The 16,035-nt window shown below is 47.8% G+C and overlaps 7 protein-coding genes across 10 annotated transcripts in view; 4 read left to right on the forward strand and 3 right to left on the reverse strand.

The window, feature by feature from the left end:
* LOC132256355 (suppressor of cytokine signaling 5) overlaps positions 1-1,439 on the reverse strand; it is a 29,345-nt gene extending 27,906 nt beyond the window's left edge. For both annotated transcript variants that reach the window (XM_059752715.1, XM_059752711.1), the window contains exon 1: positions 951-1,439. The gene's annotated coding sequence lies outside the window, so the exon portion shown is untranslated. The remainder of the gene's footprint in view (positions 1-950) is intronic.
* Positions 1,440-1,460: 21 nt separating this feature from the next.
* LOC132256354 (protein SERAC1) lies at positions 1,461-3,961 on the forward strand. The gene is made up of 4 exons (XM_059752710.1): positions 1,461-1,637; positions 1,692-1,857; positions 1,955-2,946; positions 3,012-3,961. The coding sequence occupies exons 1-4, from the start codon at positions 1,579-1,581 to the stop codon at positions 3,853-3,855; spliced, it is 2,061 nt and encodes a 686-aa protein (XP_059608693.1). The 5' UTR covers positions 1,461-1,578; the 3' UTR covers positions 3,856-3,961.
* Positions 3,962-4,284: 323 nt separating this feature from the next.
* Positions 4,285-5,690, forward strand: LOC132256357 (uncharacterized). The gene is made up of 3 exons (XM_059752717.1): positions 4,285-5,050; positions 5,116-5,405; positions 5,468-5,690. The coding sequence occupies exons 1-3, from the start codon at positions 4,564-4,566 to the stop codon at positions 5,516-5,518; spliced, it is 828 nt and encodes a 275-aa protein (XP_059608700.1). The 5' UTR covers positions 4,285-4,563; the 3' UTR covers positions 5,519-5,690.
* Positions 5,691-5,737: 47 nt separating this feature from the next.
* Positions 5,738-6,633, reverse strand: LOC132255742 (uncharacterized). The gene is made up of 2 exons (XM_059751884.1): positions 6,061-6,633; positions 5,738-5,982 (listed from the first exon to the last, which is right to left on the reverse strand). Exons 1-2 carry the CDS (start codon positions 6,536-6,538, stop codon positions 5,738-5,740), a joined length of 723 nt encoding a protein of 240 aa, XP_059607867.1. The 5' UTR covers positions 6,539-6,633.
* Positions 6,634-7,208: 575 nt separating this feature from the next.
* Positions 7,209-8,121, forward strand: LOC132265819 (uncharacterized). Its single transcript, XM_059766601.1, has 2 exons — positions 7,209-7,724; positions 7,787-8,121. Exons 1-2 carry the CDS (start codon positions 7,253-7,255, stop codon positions 8,119-8,121), a joined length of 807 nt encoding a protein of 268 aa, XP_059622584.1. The 5' UTR covers positions 7,209-7,252.
* A 20-nt stretch (positions 8,122-8,141) lies between these two features.
* On the reverse strand, positions 8,142-11,001 carry LOC132255743 (uncharacterized). Of its 2 annotated transcripts, XM_059751885.1 has the most exons (4): positions 10,841-11,001; positions 10,487-10,672; positions 9,185-10,422; positions 8,142-9,096 (listed from the first exon to the last, which is right to left on the reverse strand). In XM_059751885.1, the coding sequence occupies exons 2-4, from the start codon at positions 10,586-10,588 to the stop codon at positions 8,508-8,510; spliced, it is 1,929 nt and encodes a 642-aa protein (XP_059607868.1). In that variant the 5' UTR covers positions 10,589-10,672; positions 10,841-11,001; the 3' UTR covers positions 8,142-8,507. The 2 variants fall into 2 exon arrangements, with proteins under 2 accessions (XP_059607868.1, XP_059607869.1); XM_059751886.1 differs by lacking the exon at positions 10,841-11,001 and having other exon boundaries at positions 10,487-10,771.
* Positions 11,002-11,263: 262 nt separating this feature from the next.
* LOC132256151 (uncharacterized protein CG7065-like) lies at positions 11,264-15,953 on the forward strand. Of its 2 annotated transcripts, XM_059752360.1 has the most exons (5): positions 11,264-11,384; positions 11,832-12,077; positions 12,479-12,737; positions 12,800-15,692; positions 15,778-15,953. In XM_059752360.1, exons 2-5 carry the CDS (start codon positions 12,045-12,047, stop codon positions 15,938-15,940), a joined length of 3,348 nt encoding a protein of 1,115 aa, XP_059608343.1. In that variant the 5' UTR covers positions 11,264-11,384; positions 11,832-12,044; the 3' UTR covers positions 15,941-15,953. The 2 variants fall into 2 exon arrangements, with proteins under 2 accessions (XP_059608343.1, XP_059608342.1); XM_059752359.1 differs by lacking the exon at positions 11,264-11,384 and having other exon boundaries at positions 11,424-12,077.
* Positions 15,954-16,035: the final 82 nt, after the last annotated feature.

The following is a 16,035-nucleotide window of genomic DNA, read 5'->3' on the forward strand; positions in this document are numbered from 1 at the left end:
TTGTTATTAGATCATTGACATCATGGAGAATTATGTTTGTCATCACATAAAATTTACGACTATTTCAACCTTTTCAAATACAAAAAAAAATTATTTTTAGGGCAAATTATCAAGAAATGCCCGTTATGATAAAACTAAGCATCTGGATTAAGTTGTAAAGCCAGTATTCAGTGTTGTTATTTCTTTTCACACCACTGTATAAGTGCGAAAATGTGTCATTCTTCTCTCTCATCTATTCAATTCATTCCAAGAAGGATTCTTGTAAGAAATATCTTCTTTCTCTCTTCATACTCGTCTATAAAGGCCAAATTGTTTTTCCCAATTCTCCACATTCTTTGCAATTGCTTAACATGTCGAAGCGATGCATTTTCTGCATTGTTTACCCCCTGAATTCCCAGAATTCTTCACCCGCCAAGCAACTTTCATTGCTTGATACATTTCAGCGCTTATTTTGTCTTCCATTGCGACTATTTGTCAACCCGGGAGTCTTAACTGTGCATTTTGTCGTGGTTTTAGGTCAATTTTTGGGTCTTTTGGGAGAGCGACTCCCACACAGTCAACAAAAAAAAATGGCAAAGCGTCATCAATGCTGGCATCTCGCTCTCGCGCGTGGGATCGTACGAGATGACAGTGGGAGAGTGAGTGAGATGCCGCGAGATTCGCTGAGATTGGAGGACGCCATCTTGGAGAAAAACTCACCACATGCAAATTGATTGTGAAATTTCACCATGAAAGCCAAAAGGGTGCCTTTTTTGGCTGTTTGGGGCGAATATGAGGCGCTACAGAGACACAAAATGCTCCCCGGAAGGATAATTGAACCCTTCCAGAACTTCCGGACGGGAGATTAAAAGGAAAATCAAACACGAGAAATCACTGGCATTTCTCCCATTTCTCAGTCTTATCTCGACCCAAATTGATAAAAATGCGTGTAGATTGTGGCAAAGACTCACCCTGTTGGTCTGCTGTGTCGTTCCGTATCACTTATCAGACGCCAGAAACATAAACAAGTGATTACGGATTCATGAATGAAAACAGCACAGCAATCAAGAATGTTCACTTATCGCACAGATTTCGACACTTTACTGTCTCTGCGGATCTGTTTATGCACTGTTGTCAGGTGGATGAGCCCATGGGTCACGTTGCTGGGGCGGAGGATTGATGAACTTTCTTGGAAGTGTTTCAGAGAAAGGCTGCCAAATGGAATTCCACGAAAAACACACCACACACACTTGTCAATGGGCCGATACTCCAATTGGACACTGCAAACACGGCTCTTGGGCAGCTTCACTACCAAAACAACACCAACAATCACACCCACGACACACTCTAAGGATTTTACGGGCACTTTTGATTTGATATTGTCACGGAAAGTGCCTTTTTGGCCACTTTTTTTCTGCCTCCAACGCCCCGAAGAAAGTTTCGCATCAATGGCGCACAAGTGCTTGTTTTTTCCGCGAGGTTGCGCGACAATGCGCCCACGTGGCATCAGGCAACACTATTGTTTTGATCCATCGCGACGCGCATTATGCTGGCAAATTGTAGGTTTTCGCGTGAAAAATCGCTTATTGGAGCTGGAAAATGACCCAGAATGGTGTGCGAAGAAGGAAGTTGGCCATCGGCGGAGGAGTGCTCACGACGTAAGTGAGAATTATCTTGATTTCGAGGCTTTTCTCATGTGTCTTCATTTCCAGGATCGGTGTGATGGCTTATGAAATAATCCGGATTAGGAGGCAATTTGATGGGCTGGTGGACACGAGTGTAATGGATTATGACAGGAAGAGACCGGACTACATCTACATCAACTACTCCATCTACAGGGAGTCGCTGAGGCGACTGCAGGAGGAACAAGAGGGCAAAGTAAGAGCCTTCCGGAAGGATTGCTCATCAGTGGCGTGATTTCTTATCGCATAGAGGTGATAATGGGGCTTTTTTTTCTCTCTTCCGGGTGTCGCAGACCTTCGTGAATATCATCAGTCATCCGATTGAGAAGTGGTGGAAGGCAATGAAGCACTCTGTGGCCTGGAGATTGTTGCAAATGGCCCAGACGTCCGATCGCCACGACAGAATCAAGGCAGTGCGTCAGCTGGCCCTCGTGGATCACCTGAAGTCCTGGGACTACCAGCACTTGGCTCAGCTGTGCGACGCCAGGACAGCGGTGTCCCTGGCGCGCTCCCACTGTGATTTGCGATGGTTTCTGCCGCCGCGCCACTTGGGCGTCGTGAAGAACCCAAAACTCCTGCTTAAGGACATTCACCGTCTCCTCGAGGATGTGCAGAGCAACAAGTGTGCCGCGACACTGCTGCAGAAGACCTTCGGGAAGTACGAATTCCAGGAGGTGTCTGCGGATCAGGAGCTGCTCAAGTGTGGCAAAGGCTTCGCACGCATGAATCCAGAACTCGAGCTCCTGCGGCAGTGCATTGACGTCCTGTCACACCTGTCAGAGTACCGCGATGTGGCCCAGAGGATCATCTCCGAGGGCGGTCTCGTGCATCTCATGGAGATCTACAAGATCTTCCGCGATCACTTCGATATGAGGCTCAAGATTTGTCGTGTCATCGCGAATTTGAGCATTTGCTCTAATCGCATTGACGACTTCTTCGTCACAGGTTGGATCGCAGTACTTGCTCAGTGGACACGCAGTGACGATATGCGAATCTGCGTCACCGCGGCCAAGACACTGAGGAATCTCGACACGGATGACAATGCCTCGTGTCTGTACAAGTCCAAGATTTACCCTCTCTATCCGCTATGGCGGCGCAAGAGGCGTCCGGAAGTGGACGTTGTGTTTGTGCACGGAATCTTGGGAGGGGTTTTTGTCACGTGGCGCCAGAAGGAGGGCATCGCTAGCGAAGGAATGCGCCAAGGAGGAGTGATCAAGATGACCAAAACACCCACAAAACCCACCTTTTCGGAAGAACTCCTGGAATCTCTCGAGGGAATTGACAAGTGAGTTTTCTACACTTTCATCATCCTCCCAGAATTCAGTGCATTTCTTATGCTTTCTTCCCTAGAAACCGCGGCGAATTGCCTGAAGACTGGGAGGTTGTCTACGAGGATTGCCCGGAAGCTGCGTCTCACGACGCTGTGGGGCCGTTCAGTGTGTCCGGCGAGGAGTGGAATGCACCGGATGGCTACTCGAATTGCTGGGCCATGGATTGGCTGCAGGAATCCTTCCCGGACATCCGCGTAATCGGCCTGAATTACGACTCGACGCTGTCTGAGTGGTACTCGAAGTGCCACGGCTGCGGATGTCACATCACGCGCGGCACGGTGGAGACGCGCGCCAGGGAGTTCCTGGAGCAGCTGGTGGCGGCGGGTGTGGGTCAAGGTGGCCGGCCAGTGGTCTGGGTGGGCCACTCGATGGGCGGCCTGATTGTGAAGAGCATAATTACGCAGGCGCTGCGCCAGGCGGATGAGGCGGTCAGGGACATTGGCGTGAACACGAAGGGAATCATGTTCCTGGGCACTCCGCATCGTGGCACGCCCGTGGCCAAGCTGAAGCAGCACACGCAGATGCTACTCTCGCCGACATTGGAGGTGCGTGAAATGGAAGAGAATGCCAAGAGTTTGCTGGAGTTGCATAAGGATTTTGTGGGGAAGATTGAGAGTTTGTGTCCTGAGGTGGAGATTGTCAGCATTGCTGAGGGATTGCCGACAATCTTGACCAGCTTTAAGCTCTCCTATCATGTGGTGACGGAGGAATCGGCCAAGATTGAGTTGGGGGACTTTTATCGTCTCAATGACGATCACTTGGGCATCTGCAAACCATCTTCGCGGCACTCATTTCTCTACCAGCGCCTATTGGGGCTCATTCAGCGAATCCACGAGGATCTGCAGCGGAAGTCGACCGCATGAAAGACTGTGACGAATAGATTGGACCATGACGAACACCTTTTATTTCACGAGAGGCTTCGAGGAAATTAGTTAGTGAAGTAATAATATATTCTATTTATACTGCGAATGCAAGTTTTCCTTCAAAATTCATACTGATAAGACAAGTTCGGCTATATACAGTCATGCAGCATTGGCAGTAATCCGATGTCGAAATGAGAGCTCAAGGAATTGTCTGTGTCCGGTTCATCGTCTCTTGTGCAGCAAATCTTTTTGCAGGAAATTGATGTGCTTAAATATTTTTGTGGCACTAAAACTATTTCGGGAATTTCTGTCAATTGTGACTCAACTTCTGAGGAAGTCCCGAGGGAAATCCGTTCCGAGATTGAACAGAATTTCCATATTGGTAATTTCGTCAAATTTCAATATCAATATCTTGCGTTCAACATGGTGTGTGTGATAAGTGTACGCCGAGAGCGCGTTTGAAAAGCGCAATCACTGAAAAAACACTCGTTCTCTCTTCATCTCTCTCTCTATAAATTAGCCAGCGGATTGTTCCCAAATAGTCAGTTTGTCTCTTGACTTCGTGTAGTGAACTGTGTGAGATTTTCCCACGGGGAGACTCTCTACGGAGGGCCCCCGCGGGGACGTTTGTGCGATGTATTCCAGGGAAAATTCGTTTTCCACATGCTGGATAAAGAGAATCGTGAATAAAAGTGACACCGTGCAAAGATGTATCTAACTATTGCTGTTGCCCTTCTTGTTGTGTACTCCGGGGTGCCTTCAAGTGGAGCATCGGGAATCGCTGAAGAAGCCTCCCATTTGGACATGCTACAGTTTTGGCAGACTTGCAAGCATGAGGCGGAAATTAAGACGTTGATCGTGAAGGCTGCAATTGGCGAGAGAATCATCTTCGCCAATCACTCCAATCTTACAATTCAAGAGTGTTACAATCGCCTCAGACACCACACATTCCTCTGGATCGATGCGCAAATGCTCAATCACAGTGTGGAGAAGAGCTTCATTTTGGTGAAAAGGACGCAATATGAGAAACTGAACTTGGACATGAATCCGCCTAAACTGTACGCACTGACTAAGAGTGCGCGAAGGTGGAAATTGATGCTTCTGCTGGAAGTCCAGCCGAAGATCATGCGTGTCTTGAATGTGACCAAGGAGACCTTCTGGAAAAGAGAGGAAAATGCATTTGTCAAGAATTACAGTGAGATTAGAAGAGTGGTTTCATTTTCTTTGTGAGCGATACTGAAGCAATTCTTCTATTGACAGATTATAGTCTCATCAGTAACGAACAGAAAATCGAGCTGAAGCATCGCAGGCGGATTTGTCTGGACTTCGGTGGGTTCGCAAGGTTGAATGCCACAGGAGACATCCGCATCAGAGATTTGCGAAAGACTCTTTGTCGCAGGGAATTGATTAGAATTAGATTTCCCAACGAAGGACTGGAGAAGAATGGACAAATATCTGGAGTCTCAGAGATTGTGGCCAACAAAGTTGAGGTGGAAATTCAAATCCACACAAGCCATAATACATCAGAATCATTAATCCTCTCCGCACTCGTAAGTCAACATTGCAGAATGGTAAAGAAATATAGAATAATAAAATGTTAACATATTTCCAGATGACTGAGACCAATATAAAGATAATCAAGCCGATAATGACAATAAATTAATGTTTAATTTTACATAGATTTGTTGTATTATTAATTTTTCCAATCTGTATTCATTTTATGGTTGATATTAAATAAAGAGTTCTGGAAGCTTCTACGCGAAGTGTTTCTTTCGCATTTTTGCGTAATTTTCAGATTTCATGAGTTAATTTCATTTATACAATAAAATAAGAAATGTTAGAATTTAGAGACAAATAATATCTTTTATTGCACAACTATGCTTCATAACAATGGTGTTGAAAATGATTTTGGTTTGCTGATTGCATGAATCTCTGCCGGAACGACAATTGACGCCTCAATTTGTCCGGATTTTACTGGAATCGTGACAATTGCCAACCAACGGGACGTTTTTGTGGGTGAAATTCTGGTCTTCAGGCACAAATCGAATGTCCTTCTAAATATTTTCCTCCTTCTGAAGGTCCTTCTCATCACAGGTCCTTCAAAATCCAGACACACTCGCTTTTTAGCTGAAGAAAAATAACGCAGAATTGTGCAATTTTCCTATCAAAATAGATTTAATTTATCATTTCGCGGAAAAGACTTACTTTGTTGACTTTGCTGCTTATCTGGGACACTCTTTGGCCTCAATTGAATGCTGTTTAGCTGATCATTCTCAGAAATCTCCACTAAATACTTGTAGAACACTTTACCGAGCGGCTGGATTTCCTCCTCCTCTTCCGTGGCATTCGGGCTGTGCATGAGGATTCCTTCAGTCGCCCTGTGATAGACAAAGTGATCCAATGAAGCGCGGCTTCGGTCGATCCTCTCGTTCTTGATTGGCGCCCAGAAGAAGGAATTGTGTTGCAATCGATGGCGACAATCCTCTGGCGCTCTGTTGGTGAGCAACGGCTTCTGCTCAGCGGCTGTGCTGAAGGTCCAAATGGGCGTCGGAGAGTCACAAAGGTGACGAAGATCGAGAAGATCTGAGCCTGAGAGTCTCTCCATATATGCACCATAATCCCTGGCAAAAGTGTCACTCACGAGAATCAGTGTGAAGACACTGAGAAGCACTTTGAGAAACATGGTTTTCCGAGAGAGAAAAATTTGCGCAAATGAATCTGTTTACAATTATCAAGCGACTGACTGAATATTTTGCTCAAGAGACGGTTTTATAATTGCGATAAATGTATGGAAAAGCTCTAATCTTGTTGTCGAACAAGTCTAACAAACATACGAAGAAGTGTACGAACTTCAATATCTCTATTACAGAATACATCTTTATGGTGTTCATTTTTGTAATATCTTGAAATATATTCTTTAAGCTTGTCTTTTAACAATATTTTTCCTCCGAGAAACAATCAAATGCGCGGTTCTTGATAAATGTTGAGTTAAGCGCTTAAAATAGGAACGATAAGCTATAGTCTGTAAAAATGTTTGATTAGATATTGAAAAAGATATTTCGCTACCTCTATAAAAAAACAATTTCATTGAACATCTCACCCAGTCGTTCCTTCTTCATCCAGATTGTACAGTCACTTGCGGAATGGTCTCCCTTCGGGGAGATCCATTCTCTCATCACCCAAATTTCTCTTAAATATCACAAAAGTAGTGCGTAAAGAGTTGCAACACTGTCTCAAGTTTCTTAAAAATAAAAAATAAATGTGAAGTTCAGGAAATGTTTGAGTGTTTATTGCCTTTCGCAAGAAAGGACGACAATCACTTGAAAGAAATTAATAAGAAAGCGACTCAATACAAGTTATCAAAATACCATTTGCTGCAATTCAACAGCAGGAAATCATGAATCATATCCTTATCTTTGGTTTCCTCTTGGCTTTTGCTGTGAGCGTGGCCACGAAGACTGCCCAAGAAGTGTCCGCCACGGACATTTCTCTCTTGTGGGACAATTGCAACTCTGAAATCGAAATAGGGACTCTGGTTGTGCATTCCGGACATCCTTGGCGACCCATCTTCTCCCGGCACAACCTTCGCGGCTGCCACATTCGCCTCAGGCGCCACACTTTCCTCTGGATCTCGGCAGATTACGTCCAAATGTCCAACAAATTGACCGCCCAACATCATCTCTACTTGCGCAGAGTGCAGGACGACACGCTGAACATGGTGCATCCAATAGCTCCGCAATTCCCCAATGAGAACTTCCTGAAGAGACTAATCCTCATAGAAATGACGCCGAAGAATCTGCAGCGCGTTGTCAGGATAACCAAGCGCAAGAAGTACAGAAGAATATTGCACAAGCAGACGAAATACTTGGGTAAGTTTTGTGGTTATCAAGTCGTTTTTTGGATCACTTTCTAAGGCTAAATTTCTCGGCAGATTATCAAACCATCGAACAGAACATCACCTTGAATGACTACAGACGCACTTGCCTGAACTTCGGAGGATATACGCAATTGCAGGCCACGGAGCGTATTGACAGCGAGGACTTGCGTAGCTCGCTGTGCTTCAAACAGCACAAGACTATCGTCCTTCCCGCATTTCAGGACTCCGGGAAGGACTGCCAGTTGTCCGGACAGAGGGAAACTGTGATCATTAGGGCTGAGGTGGAAGTGACTCTGCAGAGCAGCGATGGTCTGTCCTTCCCAATCACCCTTCATGCCCTCGTAATCGAGGACAGAATCGCCAAAGACACCATCAAACCACTACTCTAAGAGATCTTGTCATGTTTTTTTTTTCGCAATAAACTCCTGAACTTCACGAAGAACATCGAATTTTTGTTCCGTGGAAAACTCTATGAAGATGCTTTGAATGCGTCATGAGCAGCGAGTTGTGAAATTGTGAGTTTGTACTTTGAAATTGCAAGATTGCGACACTTAAGAAATGGTAAATTTCCTGGAAATCATCAGCGAAAAGTGGAGAATCAGGCTTAATCATTTCAGGTCTTTTATATTGTTTGGAAAATAGATAAACTGCAGATAAAGAGTGCAGAATGCGTAGGAATTGAGTCTGAGAAACGATTTTTTTTATCAAATTCTCTGTCTGTATTGAATAATCAGAATGCAACACAATAATTCCACGCCGCTCACCTGCCAATGATTCACTCTCCTCTGCAATACTTGCATTTGTCCACGGTGTGGTTGACAATCTTCTGCAATCCAGGGATGAAGCAGTAGCGCGTCACGAATGACACTGTCTCGGCGCGCGTGCGACAGATTTTCTTGCCCGAGGGCGTCGCCTTCCTGTGGAAGTCCATAATCACATCCACCTTAATCCTGTCCGGAATCACGTACACATCGTTTCCACGCACATTCACCTTCAGCGCCCCCGAATCGGAGTCCAGAGCCATGCCGCGCCACTCCTTGAGGAACTGCTCCACCTCGCGCGGCGCTCGCCAGTGCGGCTGCTTCAGCGACTCAATCACGTCCGAGTAGAAGGGATCGTTGAACTGCTCCTGATACAGCATCTGCAGATTGTCAATGATCTCCGGCAGTGGCGACGGCGTTCGTGGACGCCGGCGCAGTCGTGAGTTAGAACGTGAGCGCTCACGAGACGGCCGGCGCGACCAGGAGCGCGAGCGTGAGTACGATCGCGATGACGAGCGCGATCTCTCGCGCCTGTGGCGACTGCTGCACGGCGAGCTGCGGGCGGCTGAAAGAGCCCGATTCACCTGGCCATTGAAGAAGTACCTAGAGAGAGGAGGGGGTGGATTGAGAGGAGACGCTCTAGGACCCGCGTGAAGACATGCAGTTTGAGAAGACTCTTTGAGGCTCTTACCTGAGGCGCTTCACGCGCTCCTCGTCTGTCTTCTCGAGACTCTTGAGGAACATGATGAGGTGATTCTTCTCCTTCTCCGACAGTGTGTCAAAGTTCTGCAGCAGCGCCTCAATTTCTGTGTCCGTCAGCTGCTCAGCAGCACTGCTGCCCTCGCCAAAGTGTCGCCCATCCGGATTCTTGCCATCCAGATTATCCAGCACGTCCGTGAACATCGACATCCAGTGTTTCACATCATCATTCATCGTGTCCAGCGGATCGTCAGTCTGACTCCTGGCCTTGTCGCTCAGCGTCTGATGGTTCGGCGACTCCGTCATCTGCTTGAGAATGTGCGTGATGTTCTCAAATGTCTTCAGCACAGACTGAATCTTCGTGTGCAGCATCTGTCCGTTCAGCTTATCCTTCACACTTGTCACGTCACGCGAACGACTGAAGTTGTTCAAATCAATCCCCTCAATCATGGCCATGCTCTTGCCGACTAAATCAATCACCTTCGGCCCGATGCGACTCAACGCGTCCTCCAGATTCGTGATCGTCTCCATCGCCGACGTAATCGTGAGCACCTCATCGGGCATCTCCACCGGAATGCCAATCGTGCGCTCGATCTTCGGCGATCGCGATCGTGTGGTTCGTCTAGATGAAGTGGACAGCGGCGGCAGTGGGGGAAATGAGGGCTTCTTTGGCTGCAGCTGCTGCGGCGGCGGCTTCTTTTTCTCCGGCTCACCATCACTGCTCCAACTACTCTCACCTTCCTGCTCACGCTCCGTCGCCTCCCGAATGGCCTTGAGGATGTGCTCCGACTCCTCCGTATACAGCTCCTTTAGGCGCCTCTTCCAGAACTCCAGCCACTCCGGCTTGAAGTCATAGTCCTCCGTGTCGATGCCGAAGCGCGTCAACTCCTCGCACCGGCGATTCCAGTACGTGCGCCACTCCGCCTGGTACTTGGGATGGGATTCCGGGAAGTTTTCAAACGCCGCATAGCTCTCCTTCAGACCCGCCAGCTCCTTGTGCAGACTCTCAACATCCCTGGTCGGACAGTGCGAGCGCTTGGGCTTCCTAGTGTCCAGATACTCCCTCAAGTCCTGCGACATAGCCGGCGGCGGACTGTCCTTTGTCGGGGAGATGTCCAACATGAGACCAGCATCCTCGAAGCGCTTCCTGAAAGAATTCTGCTTCCTCTTGTTAGCATTACCATCATTTTGCTGATTTTGTCCCTTATTTTGTCGACTCTTCTCCGGATACTGCAAAACGACAAAATTTAGCGTCGAAAACAATATTCTCTGACTAGTTTTACGATTCACAGACCTTGTAGTACTTGTGACCTTTGAACATAGGCATCACTGGGGGTTTGCTGATTGGTTTAGAGGTGGAGGGCTCATCTTCATCGTCCCAATTTTCCTCATACATGATTTTCGAAAGTCCGGCAGATCAAAGTGAGGTTATTTTCTCACGCAAAGATTTCTCCGCACGACTCACAGACAATTGTCTTACCTAAAACAACATACAAGATTGATAGACCAACCAATAATCATTTCACTCTTATAGAAAGCCAGAAATAATAGTGAAAAGGAGCAGGAAAATATCCATATACATTAAAATACAAATACGATGGGCTTCGGAGAAAACAGCACATTTTGAGATGGTGTAAAGGGCATTTACCCACAATGTTACGATGTGAAACGGCGGGAGAACCGTCACTGTAAGAATTTTCGTCGCAAAAGGTATTGAAAACGCACTAGAACAGCTAGAAAAAGAATTTTTTCCAGAAACCGAAGCCTTCACAGGGCTCTCAACACCGCCATTGACGTTCGATGGCCAAACTGTTATAAAAGCACATCTTCAGCTAACTTCACATTGCACCCCTGAACTGCACCTGGGGTCGGTTTTCTATTACTTACTCAATTTTAAAATATTCTGTGCACTACGGAAAACCTTCCTCGTGGCTTGAAACAAAGAATAGAAGTGAATAAGAGATTAGAATGGCGTGAAAATTTGTAATTCTCAGTAAATTTGATTTGAGTTTCCGTTACATTTTACTATTTGAAGTGTTCTAAATGGATTCTCCGCTATACACGCGCCCTCTTGACAGATGAATTTAATGGCGTTGCTGTTTGTGTTGTGAAACTTCATTGAAAAGTGCTAAAATCTTCGAGATACATCGACAATACCCAGCGGAATCTCCTGACGAAGTCTCCCCGAGAAGGTAATGTACAGTTCTGTGGTGAAAATTCACCGTAAAACTTGGTATCATCGTGACAAAGTTGATGTTTTGTTTACACCGACGCTCCCTGGGACTTTTTCACATTTTCCACACTTTTCTTGCGATTGTCTCAGAAAAAGCTGTCTTTTCGGCCTCTGAGGCACTCAATTCACGGTAAGTGACTATTGTTAGAGCATCTGAGACGGTCCCAAGGGAGTTTTTTTTTCGCGTGTCCGGAAACCCTTTCCGGGTGTTTGATGAGCGCAACAAGCCTAGAGAGAAGTGTGCTTTAATTTGTCCAGCAGGTTTTCTTGATAGTTGCCCAAGGATATGCGGGTAAGTATTGGTGTCCCATCCTGGTTGAGAGATCAGTGAGAAATCACTTGTTGCCAGAGTGAGTGCCTTCACTAATTTTCTCCTTCACTCTTTTCTCTCCATCTCGTTCTGCAGGTGAAATCACGGCCAAAAGGAGTCCATCCAGTGTCCAGAGAGTTGATAAGCAGTGATCTTTTGACGTGAATTTTTGGTTCAAACACTCGTGAATCTCGCGACGGACGTATTTTGTCCAATTTGGCAATTTCTCACGCGTTTTTGCCACGGATTTTCGAGGCATTTCGACAGCGAGTGCAGTGAGATTGTGGAAGTTTCAGGGCATTTAGTGTGATGGAGTCGAAAGATGGTATCGCCAGGTCAAAGGTAAATGCTCAACATGTTCTGTAGTCATGTAAGAATTCTCAAAAAAGGAAAAAGACAAAGTAAAAGCTGACAAAAGATAGAGACAAAATGTATAGAAAAAGGATTTTTTTTTTTGCAAATTAAAGAATGAATTGATTCGTCGGTATTTTATCGCTCTTTTCGCGTGTCCAATGGCAAAAATTCTCAATATTTTGTGTGGCGATGGTGGGAAATCAGTGTGTAGTTTGAAAACAGTGATCTCGATGGTGCATCTAATGATCCTTCCCTTTCAGCTGCTGCCCAGTGACTAAAAATCAATCAATCTTTCTTTTATTCTCCATCTTTTCTTTACCAATCTCTTCCCGCAACTAATGCCGATTTTTTTTTCTGTCTCTTTGCGACTACGGTCGACTCTTGTCTAGGTGGAAGAAGACATCGAGAAGCATGTTCTCAGCACAACCGTGAAGCTCTCAGATGGAACAGTAGGCAATGTGTTCAGCCGCGGCGCTCGCAATGAGTTCCAGGTCTTTCTCTACAACTGCCATGTGTGCGGAGTGCCCAATCTGCCCGGCGAGAGGTGCCTGCAGACCCACATCAGCGGCAGGAAGCACCAGATGCGCCTGGCGCAGGGCGTCATTGATGCCACAGCCTTCAGGGCGCCGATGCAGGCGAAGAGCAAGAGTGAGTAGACCTTTCTGATGATCCTTTCAATGTATTTCTTTCAACACTCGGTGCTTTTGCAGTTCAAATGCACATCGCTCCGGGAGAACCTGTGCCGCCTGGCTTTGAGAATGAGGTGAAGCTGATTGCCGAGCTGCAATCGGTGCTGGACAGAAATAGAGAGGACAACTATGTCGGTCTGGAGTATCTCATGGAGTTGACTGGTGCCAGAGAGACTTCGTATCACTGCACGCTGTGCGACAAGCGCGGCGATCCGTGCACCATTCTCAGTCACCTTGTGAGCTACAATCATCGATTGAAGTACTTGGACAAGCACTATCCGTCGTGCGTGCGAGAATTCGGGGAGTTTCGCTATCAGAAGGAGGCGCGTCCGGTGCTAACGAAGGTGATTCAGTCGATTTGTGCGGCCATTGAGGAGACGCACGGTCGCTTGACGCCTTCGGTGCACGACAAGGATGAGTACGAGAGGAACAAGATGAAGTACTTAACGGAGGTGATCAGTGAGAAGCACTTTGATGAGAAGACGGGGCCGAAGTTTGTGAAATTGGTGGACAAAGTGAAGATTGCCGATATGATAAGGCGCTCGAAGATCAGCTTGAATTTGAGGAAGAGAACTTCATCGCCAGATACGGAGATGATGCGCGGCGGTGGTGGAAGAGAGCGTCTAGATTCGGTGTCGAGTATCTCGAGTTCGTCCATGAAGTCCGGCAGTCGCTCGCCAAGAGCCAAGAGATCTCGACGAAGGCGCTCAAAGTCGGCGTCGCCAAAAGTGAGGAATTCCGCGAGGTCGGATCGAGTGGAAAGATTAGATTTCCGACGCCGGCCGAAGGACAGCGACGAGAAGGTTAACAAACGGCCCTTTCCCACGCCCGAGGAGCTGTCCAGGCAGGCGAATGAGATCCAGGAGGAGCGCTACAAGTGGGAGAAGTACAGGTGTCTGGTGGAGAAGGCAGTGGAGGACTTGAGTAAGGTGGCAAAGGAGCACGAGAAGAATCCGGAGAAGCATCCGCTGTATCCTGAAGAGTGGAAGAGATTCTGGAATCGGCGGTATAAGGAGTTGCAGCAGGAGAAGAAGGATCCGGCGAAGCATGACTTCAAGCCGGAGTGGATCAAGTTCTGGACGCACAGGATGAAGGAGTTGCATGAGGAGGAGATTGATGAGAAGAAGCGCGAGATCAGGGCAAAGGTGGGATTGCCACTGGAGGAGGAGAGAAAACTGCCCGTGTCATCTGTGGAGGTGATTAAAATTCTGGACAGTCCGGATTCGATTGAAATGGGCAGGAAGGGGAGCTTGAGTCCGTTGTCTGATGATGGTGGACGGAAGATACGCATCTCACCAAGACGAAGTCGTGCCCGAAGTCCACGCTCCAAGTCGCCCAGCCGACGCAGGAGTCGCTCGAGGAGTCGTCGCAGTCGCAGCTACTCGCCCAGCAAGCGATCGTACTCGCCGCGCTCCAGGGAGCGTTCGGAGCGATCGGACAGATACTATGAGAGATCTTCCGTGAGATATGCTCCGCCGCCGGATCCGTATTACAACTTTGAAGAGTGGGCGAGCTACTATGGGCCGCACAAGAGCAGACCTGTGTTCGGGAGATCAGCCACGAGTGCTTATCCGGAGGCACCTGAGGAACCAGAAACGGATGAGCCACTGACAGTTGTGTCCGTGCTGCGCCTCTTGACTGCTCTGGAGGAGCATTTGGGCAGTCTGGGGCCGAAGTGTATTGATTTGCTGGCCAAAGCGCTGGCGCTGGAGAAGGTGAAAGCCAATTCGGCAGATGAGATGCTCGTGAATGAGGACACATGCACGTTCTTCGAGACGACCAAGGAGAAGCTGAAGGGACAGATCCTGGCTGGTGTGATGGAGGCGGGCAAGGTGAAGGCGGTGAAGAAGGCGATCAAGAACATTGCGGCGCTGATTCACATGGTGACGAAGAAGCGTGAGGAGAGGGCCAATGGGGAGGCGAAGGAAGCCGCGGCGGCGGCGAAGGAGAGTGACAAGGTGGAAGCAAAGGCAGCTGTGGCGACGCCTGGCTTGGACAGAAGCAAGATATCGCTGAAGCTGTCGGCGGAGTTGAGCACACAGGGCAGAGATGACATCACGCAGATTGAACTGGAGCAGTTGGTGCTGGTGTTCGTGGGCATGTTGCAGCGCTCGAAGCAGACGGGCGACATTGTGACGGTCCGGGATTTCCTGGAGGAGAATGACGTACGCCTGGTGAGAGGTGGTGAGAAGACAATGGTGGACATTAAGAAGACTGTTGAGGAGGAGTTCAATTTCAAGGAGGACGCAACGGCACAAAGCGACGCAAATGCCCTGGAGAGTCTCACGGATTCGGACCTGCAGACACTGCTGCAGAACTTCAAGGATTTGTCGTCGGAGGAGCAACACCACCTCATCTCATATCTGAAGAAGCTGGAGGCCACGGATCCCACGCGAGTGGAGAAACTGCGGAAGTTTGTGAATCTCGATGTGGGTGAGAAGCGAAAGGCGTCGTCGTCGCAGGATACAGCAATTGCAGCGCCCGATGAGCGCACAGAAGTGCTACCCAAGGCGAAGGAGAAGAGGATTCAGTCCATCTATGATTCGGAGGATGACGATGATGATGATGATGACTACAATTTCGATGATGTTGTGAAGGCGGCGTCGAAGAATGTGAAGGAGAAGCAGATGCAGGATCGCATGAAAGTCGTGCAGGAGTCGCTGCAGCAGAAATCCTCCTTGGAGGAGACTTCCAGTTCAGGTGGCTCAACGAATCCAGTGACGAATGTCAGCGCGTATTCGGCTGATGCACAGGCGCTGATCGCCAATATCATGGGATCTCTGCAGAAGAATGTGGCCAGGACAAGTCAGTCAGGAGAGGCGCAGGAGACAGCCAACGCCGGTGGCATGAACAGTCTACCCTACTATCAGCAAGCCACGGCTTACGATTCCTACGGAGCGCCACAGGCCAACAGGTGAGAATTGAAGAATGATTTCCTTCTTTTTCTCACTATTTTCCCCATTTATTTCATTACCACAATCATCCCTTTGTCTTTTCAGCTACTATCAAGGCTTCGGGATGCAAAATTCCGGCGCAGGCTTGTTTCCGTCAGCCGGCGCAATGAATCCTGGACAGCAGCCCATCTTCCCAAATGCCCAGCAACAGCAGCAGCAGCAACAGGCAAGCCAGTGGCAGAATTCCACGTACAACAAGTACTACTAACCACTAAATCTATCAATAAAGGCTTTTACATAGTGTGAAAGACATCTTTTGAGCGCGAACATCCTTTATTTCAACATCAGTGGACATACATTTCA

This window comes from Phlebotomus argentipes, unplaced genomic scaffold (genome assembly GCF_947086385.1).
Source record: "Phlebotomus argentipes unplaced genomic scaffold, Phlebotomus argentipes genome assembly contig_5, whole genome shotgun sequence".
Classification (NCBI taxonomy): domain Eukaryota; kingdom Metazoa; phylum Arthropoda; class Insecta; order Diptera; family Psychodidae; genus Phlebotomus; species Phlebotomus argentipes.

What these genes read in the sequence shown, in the direction of transcription:
- LOC132256151 (XM_059752360.1), top strand. Translation starts at nt 12,045, where the DNA reads ATGGAGTCGAAAGATGGTATCGCCAGGTCAAAG. An exon ending in GATGCAGGCGAAGAGCAAGA is followed by an intron (nt 12,738 to 12,799) that starts GTGAGTAGACCT and finishes GTGCTTTTGCAG; the next exon opens with TTCAAATGCACATCGCTCCG. An exon ending in GGAGCGCCACAGGCCAACAG is followed by an intron (nt 15,693 to 15,777) that starts GTGAGAATTGAA and finishes TTGTCTTTTCAG; the next exon opens with CTACTATCAAGGCTTCGGGA.
- LOC132256354 (XM_059752710.1), top strand. Translation starts at nt 1,579, where the DNA reads ATGACCCAGAATGGTGTGCGAAGAAGGAAGTTGGCCATCGGCGGAGGA. An exon ending in AGGAGGAACAAGAGGGCAAA is followed by an intron (nt 1,858 to 1,954) that starts GTAAGAGCCTTC and finishes CGGGTGTCGCAG; the next exon opens with ACCTTCGTGAATATCATCAG. An exon ending in TCTCTCGAGGGAATTGACAA is followed by an intron (nt 2,947 to 3,011) that starts GTGAGTTTTCTA and finishes TTTCTTCCCTAG; the next exon opens with AAACCGCGGCGAATTGCCTG.
- LOC132256357 (XM_059752717.1), top strand. Translation starts at nt 4,564, where the DNA reads ATGTATCTAACTATTGCTGTTGCCCTTCTTGTTGTGTACTCCGGGGTG. An exon ending in TGCATTTGTCAAGAATTACA is followed by an intron (nt 5,051 to 5,115) that starts GTGAGATTAGAA and finishes TTCTATTGACAG; the next exon opens with ATTATAGTCTCATCAGTAAC. An exon ending in CATTAATCCTCTCCGCACTC is followed by an intron (nt 5,406 to 5,467) that starts GTAAGTCAACAT and finishes ACATATTTCCAG; the next exon opens with ATGACTGAGACCAATATAAA.
- LOC132265819 (XM_059766601.1), top strand. Translation starts at nt 7,253, where the DNA reads ATGAATCATATCCTTATCTTTGGTTTCCTCTTGGCTTTTGCTGTGAGC. An exon ending in CAAGCAGACGAAATACTTGG is followed by an intron (nt 7,725 to 7,786) that starts GTAAGTTTTGTG and finishes ATTTCTCGGCAG; the next exon opens with ATTATCAAACCATCGAACAG.
- LOC132255743 (XM_059751885.1), bottom strand. Translation starts at nt 10,588, where the DNA reads ATGTATGAGGAAAATTGGGACGATGAAGATGAGCCCTCCACCTCTAAA. An exon ending in AAGGTCACAAGTACTACAAG is followed by an intron (nt 10,423 to 10,486) that starts GTCTGTGAATCG and finishes GTCGTTTTGCAG; the next exon opens with TATCCGGAGAAGAGTCGACA. An exon ending in GAGCGCGTGAAGCGCCTCAG is followed by an intron (nt 9,097 to 9,184) that starts GTAAGAGCCTCA and finishes TCCTCTCTCTAG; the next exon opens with GTACTTCTTCAATGGCCAGG.
- LOC132255742 (XM_059751884.1), bottom strand. Translation starts at nt 6,538, where the DNA reads ATGTTTCTCAAAGTGCTTCTCAGTGTCTTCACACTGATTCTCGTGAGT. An exon ending in TAAGCAGCAAAGTCAACAAA is followed by an intron (nt 5,983 to 6,060) that starts GTAAGTCTTTTC and finishes ATTTTTCTTCAG; the next exon opens with CTAAAAAGCGAGTGTGTCTG.